Genomic DNA, 13,739 nt, shown 5'->3' on the forward strand with positions numbered 1-13,739 from the left:
TTTTATTTTATTTTTAAAAAAGTCTTCGAAACTTCCTCCCCTTTTATCCATAAGGTTTAATACTGTTTAAAAAGAAATAACTTGCTAATTTGTTAACCTACGGATGGCAGGCAAAGCCTTTAGATAATAATTAAGTTCAGAGAGCACCAAGGACTCCTGAGCTATATACATATTCTCTTCTAATGTTAAGAATTTAAACAAGAATATTTCCTTGTGGTAGTCTCAAAACTCACCAACAGAAGACTGTGCCTATTATTCACATTGGTATGTCCCCAAATCATACTTTGTTAGTATTATGTATTCTCCTTCTCCCATGAAAGCTTTTGAAAGGTTCTGAACTAACAAAATATTCCATTTGATTTGCCTTTTTAACTGTATAAACAACTTTGAAGCCTATGTTTTTACCTGCTTCCATTGACAAGTAGACAGAAATAAGCTGCATGGCAAGCTACCTGGGAAATATCCCATTTCCATTGAATTGTAAGTTAGCAAGCATTTTTTCAGATATTATAAAGTCTAATAGGGGCACAGTATTCATAGCTGTTGCCCTATCCAGGATTTTACTTTAAATCATAGATCACTTGATCATTCAGCTTAGACTTACTGAAAGTATCCTAGACATATCTTGGCTAGAAAAGAATATGCCATCCAAGAATGAAGCAAGTTAATTGCCTGTTGCCAATAAAAGTGCAAATATCTCATGTATCCATTGTGATTTAAATTCCTTGCTTCTTTTTCTTGTTTATCCCACAAATAAATCAATATTTATGGCATAGTACATGGGAGATGAAGACAAACTATTGCTCTACACAGTCGTGGGATTCTACCGGTTTGGGCAAACCCCTTGTTCTGATGATCAGCTGGCGCTGAAATGGTTTCCTGTGACGAGCATGTGGGCCCACCCACCCGCCCTTGCTCTTTCCTGTCCTTTATTTCCTTTGTTTAGAGCACAGCTGATTGGCACGACAGGGCGGTTTGGCGCACTTCAGCTGTTTTATTCACAGAGGCTTCAGTCGAAGGTAAGTATGGCTTTTTAAAATGTGGAGCATGTGCGCAGAATATGCAATCACCGAACTGGTTGTTATACCGGTGGAATCCCACCCCTGGGTATACATATATGTAACTACCAGCTCTAGCCTGACAATCCCTGGCTTCCCCGAATCCTCATTGTGTCCTACACCCTTGAGATCATCTCTAGATACCAATCAATTGTGTAGCCACTTAGATGACCTGCCATGGCATAGGACTGGAAGAGAATGGAGCCTCAATGTTTGCCCACATTTGCAGTCTCATTATCTCAGAGAATATTATTTAGGTACGGTATTAACATAAAATTATTATTTAAAACATGATTGTTGATTTTTTTTTTTCAGGCTAGCAAACAGACTAGGTCTTTGTGTGGTAGACATGGGGCTGCACACCACAAGACAAGCAGGGAGAAGACCATGAAAGGGATGTGGCAGAATCAAGACAAAAATGAAAATTAATTTAATCATATGTTAAAATTAATATGCCTACTCACCACGTGAACTCTGCTGCCACATAAAAAGTGTACAGTGGATGTAAATACACAGGCATGGAAGTGATGTATTTGCGACCTTTGAGGCTGAAAAAGTACTTCATCATGTATGTATGTATATATGTAATAGGTTTGATATCTTTTATTCATAGTGGAGCTAAAACCTTTAAACAGTGGGAGAAAAGTAGCAAATGAAGCTGTTTTATAGCTGGCACAATTCTTCTATTTCAAGCTCCATTTCTTGCTCAGCAAGATGTCTTCCACCTGCTAGGTGACCTGTGGGAGATAACTTCTTTGCAAGGAGAACCCATGTTGAAAAAATGTCCATGCAGATGTTACCTTATTCATGCTGAGTGCTTAAGGCTGTTGGAGAAAAGAAGACCATAGGTCTGCATGAACTTTAAAAATGTCATCTTTATGTAAGTTGCACAGCATTGCAAACAAAAAAAGGAAGGCCCGTTTAGCTTACTAATTCCCTTGTTAATTGGTCTGTCTGGAGCTGCAAAGGACTTCAACAGGATAGAGACTTCAAGGGTCTGTTTTTCTAGAAGAAATGCTCTAGGAGGGAATTTAGGATTCATTTTTGGCGAGTAGGGTATAATACGCCCCTAGTGCAATGATAAACACAAAGATTTAAATTTTCATTGAGGCAGAGCTCAATAAGAAGATTTTCTATTATATTGTAATGCTGGCATAATAAAACCATTGATTGCTTAATTTGGAGGGAAAAATAGAAAATTTGCCAAACTGATAATTATTTAATCTCCTCTCCCTGTCCACTTTAGTCCCTGTACTAGAGCAACAGTCTGGGATCTGCTGGCATAAAATACCTTATGTTGCCTTTGGCTAGGAATTAAATGAAAATGTTGGCTTTTTGAAATATATTTTCCTTCTGCTGGTTTGCTTATATCTTTTCTCTTATCATTTATGTATGGAAACCTATTGCTTAGCACCACAAAATAATAACTCAAAAGACAAAGCAATGTTGTTTCTTGTCAACAGAAGTCTCAATAAACTTAGTCCGGAGTACCTTCATGGAGAATCCATTCGATCCATCGATTAATGGTTAAAAATAATTATGTGAGATGGCATAGCTACAAATAAACTTGTGTCACCATCACCTTCCCAAAAAGGAAATAAAGCTCAGGAAAAGGATATAAAGGACAGGAAAAGAAACGTTTTGCTTGCTTTTTGGGAAGGAGGGACAGAGTTAGTGACTTTATTTCATTCTGAACTTATTTAAGGAAATGGTTTACCAATTCAGTTAAAGACATAAGAAGAGATGTGTCTTATAACCTGGTGTACATTCTGAGGTTGTAAACATTTCTGTGGTTATAGTTTTGCATCTGAAGAACAGGTCATTTCATCACCCAGTTTTCTTTTCACACATTAGAGGTAAAAGTCTCTTGTTTTGAGTTAGTTCTCTTACAGGCAAAGAGACTATTTGATATAAGGTGTAATTATTACATAAAAAAGGGACAGATTAAAGTAGGGCCTCCAAATAAATAGGACAGTTTTTTCATTGCACAGGAAAGTCAGAAGAAAATAGATAAAGAGGATACAACAGTAATAACTATCTATTTATATCTTACTTTCAAAGAAACACACATGCTAGAATTATTTCGTAATGATTTCAGAGCTTTTTTTAACAATATAAGACTTAATTGCAGTATCAGGAAGAACCTTACTTACTGAAGAAATCTCTGCATCCGGAGTAGTTGTCACCACATATTAATAATAATTGGATTATATAAAAATGCATTCCGTGAATTCAATGAGGGTGGGAAATCTTACCAAAATGTTAAATGGTTGGTTGAATGTTAAATCTTATTTTTTAACAGAATCATATCAATTACGTTGGTGACCTTGGTCAAGAATGACAGTTCCAATGTCCCTAATTGGTATAGTGTGTGAGGTTTAAAGTGAAGAAAGAGGAAAGGTAGAACTAACAATGGTTTTTTGGGGGGAAAGCATTTAGTGTGAGCTTGCAATCCTTCTCAAGCATGACAGGCTTTTAATGCTGCCCAGAAATTGGATGGACGTGATCAATTTGGGGACTTTAAAAATAAAAAATCTTATTGAATTGGGACAGCCCAGATGCTATATTATTGGGTGTTTGTAGTTTGAAATAAATCTCTTTAAAGTCCCATGTATATGCACTGAAAATAGGTTCACTGTTCAAAGGCCAAGATTATTTTGGACAAAACTGTCTTATGTGCTTCTTTCAAATCACATTAAAGGAATGTACTGGTGCCTACTGATGCTTCTTTTGGAAACAAAAAATACACTTCATTTTGCCTTTCCAAGCTATTTTACCTTTACTCTGTCATTGAAAATCCTCAAAATAACATGTGAAATGTGCTTTTAAAAACAGGTAAGAAGATAGAAGACTGGGTGTTTCTAGTGAGTTCTAGTTCCCACTTAAGGCACAAAGCCAGCAGAGAGATCTTGGGCCAGTCACTCTCTGTCTGCCCTAGGAAGGAAGCAATGGCAAGCCACTTCTGAAAATCCATGCCACAAAAACGGAAGCGATTGGTCCAGGCAATTGCCAGGTGTCAAAAACTGCCTTGAAGATGTGTGCATAAGTGCATTCGTGCACACATGTACATATATACAGAGAGAGAGAGGGCACTGTTTTAAGAATCCTAGTTCACAAAGGCATGAACATTTCAATATATAAGGATTATTTTCTTGCTAGTTTAGGAAGGTTTATTTGGAAATCATGAGAGAACTGGATCTATGGGATTATTCAAGATGTTAGGTTCTGCCTGGTTGGAAAATTTTACTTTTATGTCAGATTGCCTTAATAAAAATTAAGTGCTCCTATAGTGGAATTTTCATTACATTATAATTTAAGATCACATATGGGAAGGTGTGTTTGACCTCTCAAAAATGATACCATAAGAATGCCTAAATTCTTAGTGTTAGGAAAACAAGTAAATGTAGTATCAAGAGAGGCCAATGAATCTCTTACTTTCTGCTTCATAATGCAAAACCAGGCATCATTGCTAATTTATATCTTGATACACTTACTCTTAAAAAATAGTTTCATATATATATGTCTCTCCTGCAAAGTTAAATGGTACGTCATTATGCTGACTCCAGCTTTTTTTTCCCCAGTCAAATCCCTAAAAAATGAGATTAATATATGGAGACACGCTAACTGTGTGTCTAATGACACATAGATAATTTCCTGCCACAGGAAATCATGGCAGCTAATTTCATACAGTATTGAGCCGCCTGTCATACGCCGAAAATATTCAGTATTTTAACAAGACTACACTTTTCATGCTGAATGTGCAAGAGTAAGGCTTTGCATAGTAAGTGCTCCCAAACAAAAAAACCAGTGGCATAAGAAATTGAAGTTGCAAAGATTACAATTATTAAAAATAATTGATTGGTCTTCACTGTGTAGGTTTCTAGAAATATACATATAAATATACATAGTGTCAATAGTCAACCATTTCCTTGGATGTAGCTAATGTTCCTCATTGACCTAACTGCTTCTCTGAAATGTTTTCATCAAAATACATGCTTACTTTGTTTGTGAACTGGACAGATGAGCTACAAATATTTTTCATAATCTCAATTTGCACCTCAAAAGAATTTCATTAAAAGTCACTCCCCATTCTATCAAACCAGAAAATGATACCCAATTTTCCTCTATCATGGCCCGAGTTAATTTGATCTGTAAAAATAATAGTATTTTTTCCATTCACCAGACTTATTTTTTTAGTAAAGAAGTTAATGTGTAACTGCCTGGGCACACAAGTACACATTATAGCAAGTACTTAGATTCTTTTAAGTAAGGATTGGTTTTACTTTGCATGTAAGTTTATGTATGTAATTTTGATGAAATATATTATTTTTGTTAAAGATAATGCTAATGATATATATTAAATAATTCTTTACATCAAATAATACTTTCCTCAAAATTTAAATAATACAGAAAACTAAATGACACAGAAAATGATCTAAAATTTGGTTTCATATACGTATGAATTGTTACTGACAGCCCCCCAAAATAGACCAAACTAGGAAATCTAAGACATGCAAACTAGTACTGCTTTTATTATAAGGGAGAAGAATCTTGCATATCTGAATGTGTTTCTCCCTCCTTCTCTTTATGTTCAAGGGAACTAGGAAGATCATGTCTTGACATGTTTTTTTCAAATTACACTTCTGCCCTTTGCCTTGATGACATCTCTTCCAGCTCTACTTCAGAGTTACTCCTGCCCATTACAGCTATTAAAAAAGCTTTCCATAACTTCATTTCACTTAAACACTTAAAGTAATTGTTCTCTGTTCGGTGTCGGTCTGATCACAGAATATTGTATTTAAATTTAGGTACTGCATTTTAGGCCACCAACAAGATTGTAGGTTATACATCCCATTGAGAACAACCAAAAAAATCAGCCTGGCCTGGAAGGAAAAAAAATACACAAATTGCTTGGAGGAATCAGATATTATAGCTGGAGAAAATCAGATTTGTCTTAAATATCTGAAAAGCTGTCACATAGAAGACAGGATAGAATTATTTGGGGTTCTAAATGATGGAACAAGAAACAATTGATTTCAGCTACAAGAAAATATATATTTGTTGAACATGGAAAAGATTAAAAAGTCCCTTGCAATAAGAGCTCAACAATGGAGTAAATTATATCAGGAGGTGGTGGCCTTTCTTGGATGATCATATGTGAGAAGCTATAACAATGAACTCTGTTCTAGGTAGAGCCTTGGCTTATGTAAATTCCTTTCAATCCTTATTGTATGTTCCATTATTCTAGAAATATTTCCAGTTTCCATGACCTATGTTACTAAAACAAAGTGAAGTTAAATCCAGAACACAATAGAAGCACAGTGACATTCTTTTCTGTAAGGTCCAAGAATCATTCCTCTCTTAAGATTAAATGCTTACTTGATATTCCATTTTCTGCTATAAAATCTGACATCATAGTTGACAAAGCTATTACAGTTTTATTGATATCATTTACTATAAGGCACACGGACTTAATAACTCAAATGTTTTTTTATGTTTTTGACATTTCTTATGTCTATACTGCTGTCACTTTTGGGATGGGAGATATATTAAACAGAGTTTAGCATTCTGATAATTCATGTTAATATTGAAAGAAAACATTGCATGTTTTTATATTCCATCCATAAACATGTATAAATGTTTATATATGTATCAACATTTGACTATCTCTATCATATCTCTTATTTTTATCTGTCTATCTATCATCTATCTATCTATCTGTCTATCTATCTATCTATCTATCTATCTATCTATCTATCTATCTATCTATATCTCATCATCTCCCTACCTACTATCTAAATGCACAAAAACTACTCGGCTCAGTTCTGATATTAAAAATGCTGAGCACGTACTGAGAAGTACTGTTTTTAAATTCTTTGCATGTTTCGTTCGCACAGACACATACTTTTTGTCTGTTGGATCTTGGAATTTTAAAAGTAATATCAGAATTGATTCTGGTTAATCTAGGTCTACATGACAGCTCCGCTGAGAGTAAAGGAAGCTAAATCAGTGAAGGCAACACATTGGTTCCTTTAAAAAGTTGCTGAAAGATGATGTTTTTGTCATTGATCTTTTTTTTAATGCAATGCTTCCTTTTCATTCAATCCTTCATGTATCTAAATCATGAATCCCCAATGTTTTGGGGGCTCTTGAGCTTTTAATACTGAAAAAAGTTTGTAAATCTGATAACAACTACTGCCTTAATTTGAGTAGAAGATTATTCAGGGAATTGCTTTGGTTGAAGACTTAAGTATACAAGCAAACAAGCAAAATAGTGTCACAAAATTACTAGCATTAGTTGTAGGTGGTCAGAGACTCTATTATCACAAGCCAACACTTTTTTTAGAAAGGCAAATTACTCAAAATATCATCTTTTATTTCAACAAAATACCTACTTCAAAGCAAAGGAAAGCAAACCAGATTTCCAAATCATATCAAGCATTTTTTTCTGAAATGTCCTACAACTTATGTTTGCAACACAGGTAGTCCTTGACTTAGGAACACAACTCAGCCCAAAATTTATGTTGCTAAACGAGACATTTGTTAAGAGATTTTTGCCCCATTTTACATCCTTTTGTGCACAAGTTGCACAACTGCAACTCAACAATTGCAGTTGTGAATCACTGCAATTGTTAAATTAGTAACATGGAAACCAACAAAATCTCTCTTGATGGGTTTGCAATTTCCAAATGTTTCCTTTCTTCTGGATCATCATCATCTTCCCTAATATTTTTCTAATTTTACAGACACCCATTCAAAGAACACATTTTAAAAACATATATCATACTTCTATACTACGAAATCCAGTAAGTCTATTCTCACTGCCTCATACCTCTAAGCTTAGTTATTCAGCCACCCAGTCTGTCTCCTTTCTTGTCTCACCATCCCTTCTCTTTCATTCCCCTGTGATAGCCTATCTGACAACTTTATTCCAAGCAGCTTCCACTTCCTGCGCCTCCTTCCTTTCTGTGCTGGGAATGTGAGTGTGGCTAGGAAACAGATCTTCAGTTGTCCTGCAAATCTTCCGAAATGATGCATCTTCTTTGCCTCCTCTCCTTGCTTTATTTGAGCTGGTTCTCCAGAGAAAAGAAAGTGAAATGGAATAGAATAAATTCATTGAGAAAGGAGATAACTGCACTCTACAGATAAATTTTTTGGCAGATACCAAGTTTTACTTAAAAGCAAAAATAAACAATCTTGCTGAAATTCAATGTCTGTCACAGTGGTTAAGTGATTTTATAAGTAGGGAATGTGGATCAGATTGCTACGATTTGCCATTTTAAACGCTTTTGAAATTATTGTAGCCAATTTGGCCAAATGGTTAAGGCACCAGGCTAGAAGCCCGGGGCTGCAAGTTCAAAATCCCTCCTTAGTCATGCAAGCCAGAAACTGCTCTCTCAGTTTCCTAGTAAAGAAAAATACATATCTGCAAACTGGCAATAATTTGCCAGGCTTCATACATTTCTGAGATATCATGGATAGATGAAGGGAACTAATTTTTCATAATGACATCGGAAGCCCATCACTTGGGTTTAGTTTATTCTTTTTCTACCATTACCTTGGCAGTATCTCCCCCCCCCCCCAATTTTGGAAAATTTGAATATGTATTGAGATATATATTTGCTTGTATACTGAGACATTTATTTCTCCACAGCCTTTGAAAATGCATTGTACCAGTTGTGCTCTAGTCACAAGCTCTGGACACCTTTTGAGAAGCCATCAAGGAAAGAAGATCGATCAGACAGAGTGTGTAATACGAATGAATGATGCACCTACACGTGGATTTGGAAAAGATGTTGGAAACAAGACAACCTTGCGCGTTATAGCTCATTCCAGTATCCAGAGAATTTTGCGAAATCGCAATGAACTATTAAATATGAGTCATGGAACTGTATTTATCTTCTGGGGCCCAAGCATGTACATGAGAAGAGATGGAAAGGGATTAATTTATAATAATTTGCAACTGATGAATCAAATACTACCTCAGTTAAAAGTATATATGATATCTCGACACAAAATGCTTCATTTTGATGACCTCTTCAAACAAGAAACTGGAAAAGACAGGTATGAAAACAATTCTACAACAATAGATAATGAAGGTATTCATGTAATTGGTAGGACAATTATTAGAAGCATATGCTTTCATTTTGAAACACTTTGCAGTGTAGGAGAGGGCTTGTTGGACTATGGTGGCAAAAAAAAAAAACCCCAGAAATCTGATAGCACTTTTCCTAACTAACACATATCAAAGGCTGCTAAAGCCCCTTTTCTTGATATTGATGTGTAGTTCGACTGGTTCTTTTTTTAAAATGTAACCATTTTTAATTAAAGACTTTAAATTAAAATAGTACAGTCCAATTAAACTAAAAAAATAGTAGAAAGAAAGTGAAAGGTGCAAAGAAAAAGCAAATAAAAAGAATATAGTAGAGAAAAAGCAAAAAGATAAAGTAACTTCCAATCTTCATCATAAGACTAAACAATTTTAGTAACTGTTCACCTTATCCTAATTTACAATCAATGAATTTTCACCCCATATCCCATCTGTTATCTATAAACAAATATCCATAAAGCATAATCATTTCAGTCCTGGTATCATCAGAAAGTCCTCCAGTAAGATTTACCAGAAATAACAACATATTTTAATTTTGATCAAATAAGCCAACTTTATATTACTTCTATTAGTCTTAATCTTCCACCAATAACTAGTCAAATTGTATGCTAATTGTGTTAGCATGCCAGTCATTTGATTGGCAGAAACTAGTAAATGATTCTAATACTTAATTTTGGTTTCCTAGGCCATATAGTCCAATTATAATTTCCTCCCTAATATTCCCAAGTTTGGCATGCCAGTCCAAACCACATCTTGCATGTTCAAATTGAAGTTCATTATAAATCTTGTCAATCTCACTTCTGCATTGGTGGTTTGAGCATAAATTTATATGGTTATCAATGTCATAATTATACATTGTCTACAATATCTTAACAGATAATATTCCATCATTGATGCATTTAGCTAAATACTATTCTTGATATAATCTCCCTAATTATGCAAGTATGTTATTCCTTCTTTCTTTTCATATCTTGAGTATGACTGTGATCTTTTGAATGAAAATGTCCAATTCCAGCCTAATTCTTGTCCCTCTTTAATTCACTGATGCCCAAAATGTCAAGAAGTAGTCAATTTGTCTTTCACTATATTTTTCCATATTTTGTGCTTCTTACCTTTCATGTTCCTATCATAATTCTATTCACAGCTTTGAGTTTTCTTTTCCTGCATGACATCAGCAACTAGATGTCTAAAGGCTTTAATCTAGTCAAATTATATACACCATTAGTATTCTGAAAACTCCTTAATTCATCTTCAGTAATTTTTGTTGACTGCTATCCAAACTGAGGGGTCCATCATTTGTCACTATATTATTAATTATTTTATATTTTTGTATCCATATGGCTTTATTGATAAAATGTTCAAGTGAGTGTGAAAAGATGCCTTTGGCATTATCACTAAAGTGACCCTCCATATCTAGTATTTTCTTGTGTTGCTGTTCCCCCATATGGATGTCTGCATTAGCTGGTGACCCTGCTTGGAATATATACTCTTCACGCTTTCTCAGGATCAGCCCCATACTGCAATGAAGCAGCACAGCAGAACGGGGGAGGATATGGGCTGTAACTTACTAATAATGTGTATGAGCTGTGAGCTTAGATGACAATTTGTGATGTTCAGTTTTTGTGATCTTTCTTAAAAGCTAAAGACATTGGGCAGAAAGAAGGCCCATGCTTGTATACTTTATTTATTTCTACAATTAAGTGGTAAGTTGATAAGATTCATCAACATATATCAAAAGGTTTCAAACAATCTTGGAAGATCTCAATAAATACATTGATTTTGTAACACATTACAATTGATAATTGATAAAGTATTTATCACCAGTCTCTCATGTACCCTGCATAGCATAACCAACCTTACTTTCCTTACCTTCTCCCCCTGTTTTAAATCCTACATCATTCTGGTGACTCTATGTATCTGATGGAGTGAGTTGCAGATCAGCAAACCTTGCGCCTTTTAATAAAATGCATTATTTGGAAAAGGTGCCACCACACATCTCCTGATTTTATAGAATGTTCAGAATCTTTTTCCTACTTATTAACCTATAATATTTCTGGGTGTCAAATAACAATTTTTCCAATATAGCACAATGATGCAATCAAATAACATATTTCTGCCTTAGCTTTTAAATACCTAAATCAATATATAGTGAATGCAGTTAGTTGATAAATAGAATTCTAGAATAGCATAGTGTGAAGGTGGGTGGTGAGTTTAAATCATAGTTTAGATAATATACCAGAATAAAAACAATTCACTATTTTTGAAAAAGTAGAATTGGTAGGTTTTTCTTTATTGACTCAGTGCAGTCATTTGGTGACTTATAATATCTACTTATTGCATTCTTGGACCATTTTAGCAATAAAGCTTTCTTTTTCATATATTAGATATCTCTGAAGTACTCATCTTATTCTTCCAACTGAAAAAAAGTGAAGTTATTATGATACTTACCTCCATTTATGAGCCCATTTATGGCTTACAAAGAGATCTCCAGATCAATTTGTTTAATAAGTGGCCCTCTGTATGGCCGCAAACAACATTAGAAATGAATTTCTTCCCCACAACAAAGAATTGAATTATTTTTATTACTTATATATTCATTGGTATTTTTGTGCAGTAAAAAGATGATGACAAGATAAGTATCTCATACACATCTATGTATAAATTAAGAACTTGTTTTAGAGAAAAATAAATTCAATACAATGTTGTTTGCTTTTCCATTTCAGTGTACTGTTATTCTCACTAATATTTTGCATCCTATCCTGTTATATTCTTTGGAAAAGCCATTTAGTTAAAGCCTTCTCATGTTTTTAAAATCCAAAGAATTTTTTTTAAAAAAATCCTCAAAGCCCTCTCAAAATCTTAATTAGCTACTCATAATGAACCATATAATACTTAAGCTGGTCCTCTTGATTATGCCATGTTTTATTAATCTTGGAAACAAAATGCTCTTTAACAAATGTCTCTTTTGTTTCTTCTCCCTCCTACACTCAGATTTTGGTGCAAAGATCATGGTTTGTATTAAACCAGACCTTCTCTATTAGAGAAAAGGAGGACTGTTCCTTAAGGCCAGTTATTAACCAGGCTTATGGAATGATTGTCTCAAAGTGGCCATGAACATAGGCTTTCAGAGCAAGAACAGTCAAACATGAACAAAAACTGTGCTGCCCTTTTTATATACTCTGTCTTCTAGTTAGCAGATATAGAGCCATCATTTCCCAGCCTACCCTCCTTTATTAAAATAGATGTTTAGTGATGTGCTTTCTTCTGTCAGCTATCCATAGAATGGGTCAGATTGCTCAGCAAACTGCTGAAGCTATAGGAAACCAGTAATCCAGTTCTTACCAGCTTTGTCTTAGATGTTAGACAAACAGACAGGGCATTCCGCAGCTATGTAATATATATTCTCTGTTACCAAATATTTCTGACAGCCACAGATATGCTAATGTCTGTGTAGAAGCAATCTTATCCCAAATATGTATAAAAGGATGATAACTAGGGGGATAACCCACAGGTTAGGTAGGTGCTATTAAAATACGAAGTATATCACTCAGTAATAAAATGAAATGCACAGTTCTGATTACTTAAGAGATCTAGAGAAGTATTTACATAATGTGAAAAACGTAAGTACTTTATAAGCATTCTGTTTTCTGGGTAAGCCTTCGGGTGTATATTTAAGCTTTTTTACTGTACTGTGTGATGACAGCACTATTTTACTTTGCTTGTTGGCTTTAAAATTGATACCTAGAGAATTGCATGTCAGCTTCAGGAAAACAGGAGCTACGGTTGACTGGATTTCGGCTATGAAAAAAATTATCTGAAAACAACAACAAAATTAATCATCAGTGGAATCCTGGACTCCTGATCATACATGAGATGACATATTATTATTTATTTATTAAACAAGTATCATTCATTTGTCTAAAGGAATTCTAGGTGGTAAACAGAATAAAAGTATAGTAAAATAAAGAATATTTAAAACAGTAGATAATGATGATGCCTCAGTGAAAGTCATAGTTACCTACCAACCATCCCATACAAGCTCCAGCAACATCCTGGCCCACAGAGCCTTTGAGAAAAGCTAGGTTTTCTTATAAGTGGAAAATACCTCAGAAAGACCATGCATTCCTGAGCATAATACAAGCAGTCTATTTAGACCAGTGTTTCTTAACCTGGCTGGGGACTCCTGGGAGTTGAAGTCCATACATCTTAAAGGTACAAAGATTGAGAAACACTGCTTTGGGCTGTAATAAGAGCTCAGAGCAGGCCAGCAGACTTTTAAAAGTTAGAGGTTTGGAACCCTGATTAAGGTACAGTTAAGTGCTTGCAAGAAGAAACATAAATGGAAGCATCCTGTTGATTGCCAGATAGATAAAGCTATGAAAAATATAGGATTTATAGATCATGTTATTTCTTATGCCACCTAATTTCTTTGACGTATGATCCAGGAGAGGAGGAGGAGAAAATAAACTATATCTGAATGCCTTAGAAAGGCCGGTTTGAAAGAAAGAGGGCTCAGATTAATATGAAAGAAAAGGGGCTTTGTACTCCTATACTTGCACTTGTTCTCACCT

The 13,739-nt window shown here is 34.7% G+C and overlaps 2 protein-coding genes across 7 annotated transcripts in view; one reads left to right on the forward strand and one right to left on the reverse strand.

The window, feature by feature from the left end:
• The window catches only part of ST6GALNAC5 (ST6 N-acetylgalactosaminide alpha-2,6-sialyltransferase 5), a 77,851-nt gene that overhangs the window by 55,147 nt on the left and 8,965 nt on the right, over positions 1 to 13,739 (forward strand). For both annotated transcript variants that reach the window (XM_026700112.2, XM_087930048.1), the window contains exon 3: positions 8,713 to 9,122. In XM_026700112.2, coding sequence (XP_026555897.1) covers positions 8,713 to 9,122 — 410 coding nt within the window. The remainder of the gene's footprint in view (positions 1 to 8,712; positions 9,123 to 13,739) is intronic.
• Positions 1,636 to 13,739, reverse strand: part of PIGK (phosphatidylinositol glycan anchor biosynthesis class K) — a 120,810-nt gene continuing 108,706 nt past the window's right edge. The window contains exons 11-12 of one of the 5 annotated variants that reach the window (XM_087930043.1): positions 12,910 to 12,982; positions 7,414 to 8,128 (exon numbers count right to left, since the gene is read on the reverse strand). In XM_087930043.1, the coding sequence (XP_087786169.1) occupies positions 7,899 to 8,128; positions 12,910 to 12,982 (303 nt within the window). In that variant the 3' untranslated portion in view covers positions 7,414 to 7,898. Of the gene's footprint in view, positions 1,883 to 7,413; positions 8,135 to 12,909; positions 12,983 to 13,739 lie in introns of those variants that run through there. The other 4 variants (XM_087930042.1, XM_087930046.1, XM_087930045.1 and 1 more) reach the window with 4 other exon arrangements.

The sequence above is a fragment of the Pseudonaja textilis genome, chromosome 3, assembly GCF_049901715.1.
Source record: "Pseudonaja textilis isolate UNSWEBS1 chromosome 3, rPseTex1.2, whole genome shotgun sequence".
Classification (NCBI taxonomy): domain Eukaryota; kingdom Metazoa; phylum Chordata; class Lepidosauria; order Squamata; family Elapidae; genus Pseudonaja; species Pseudonaja textilis.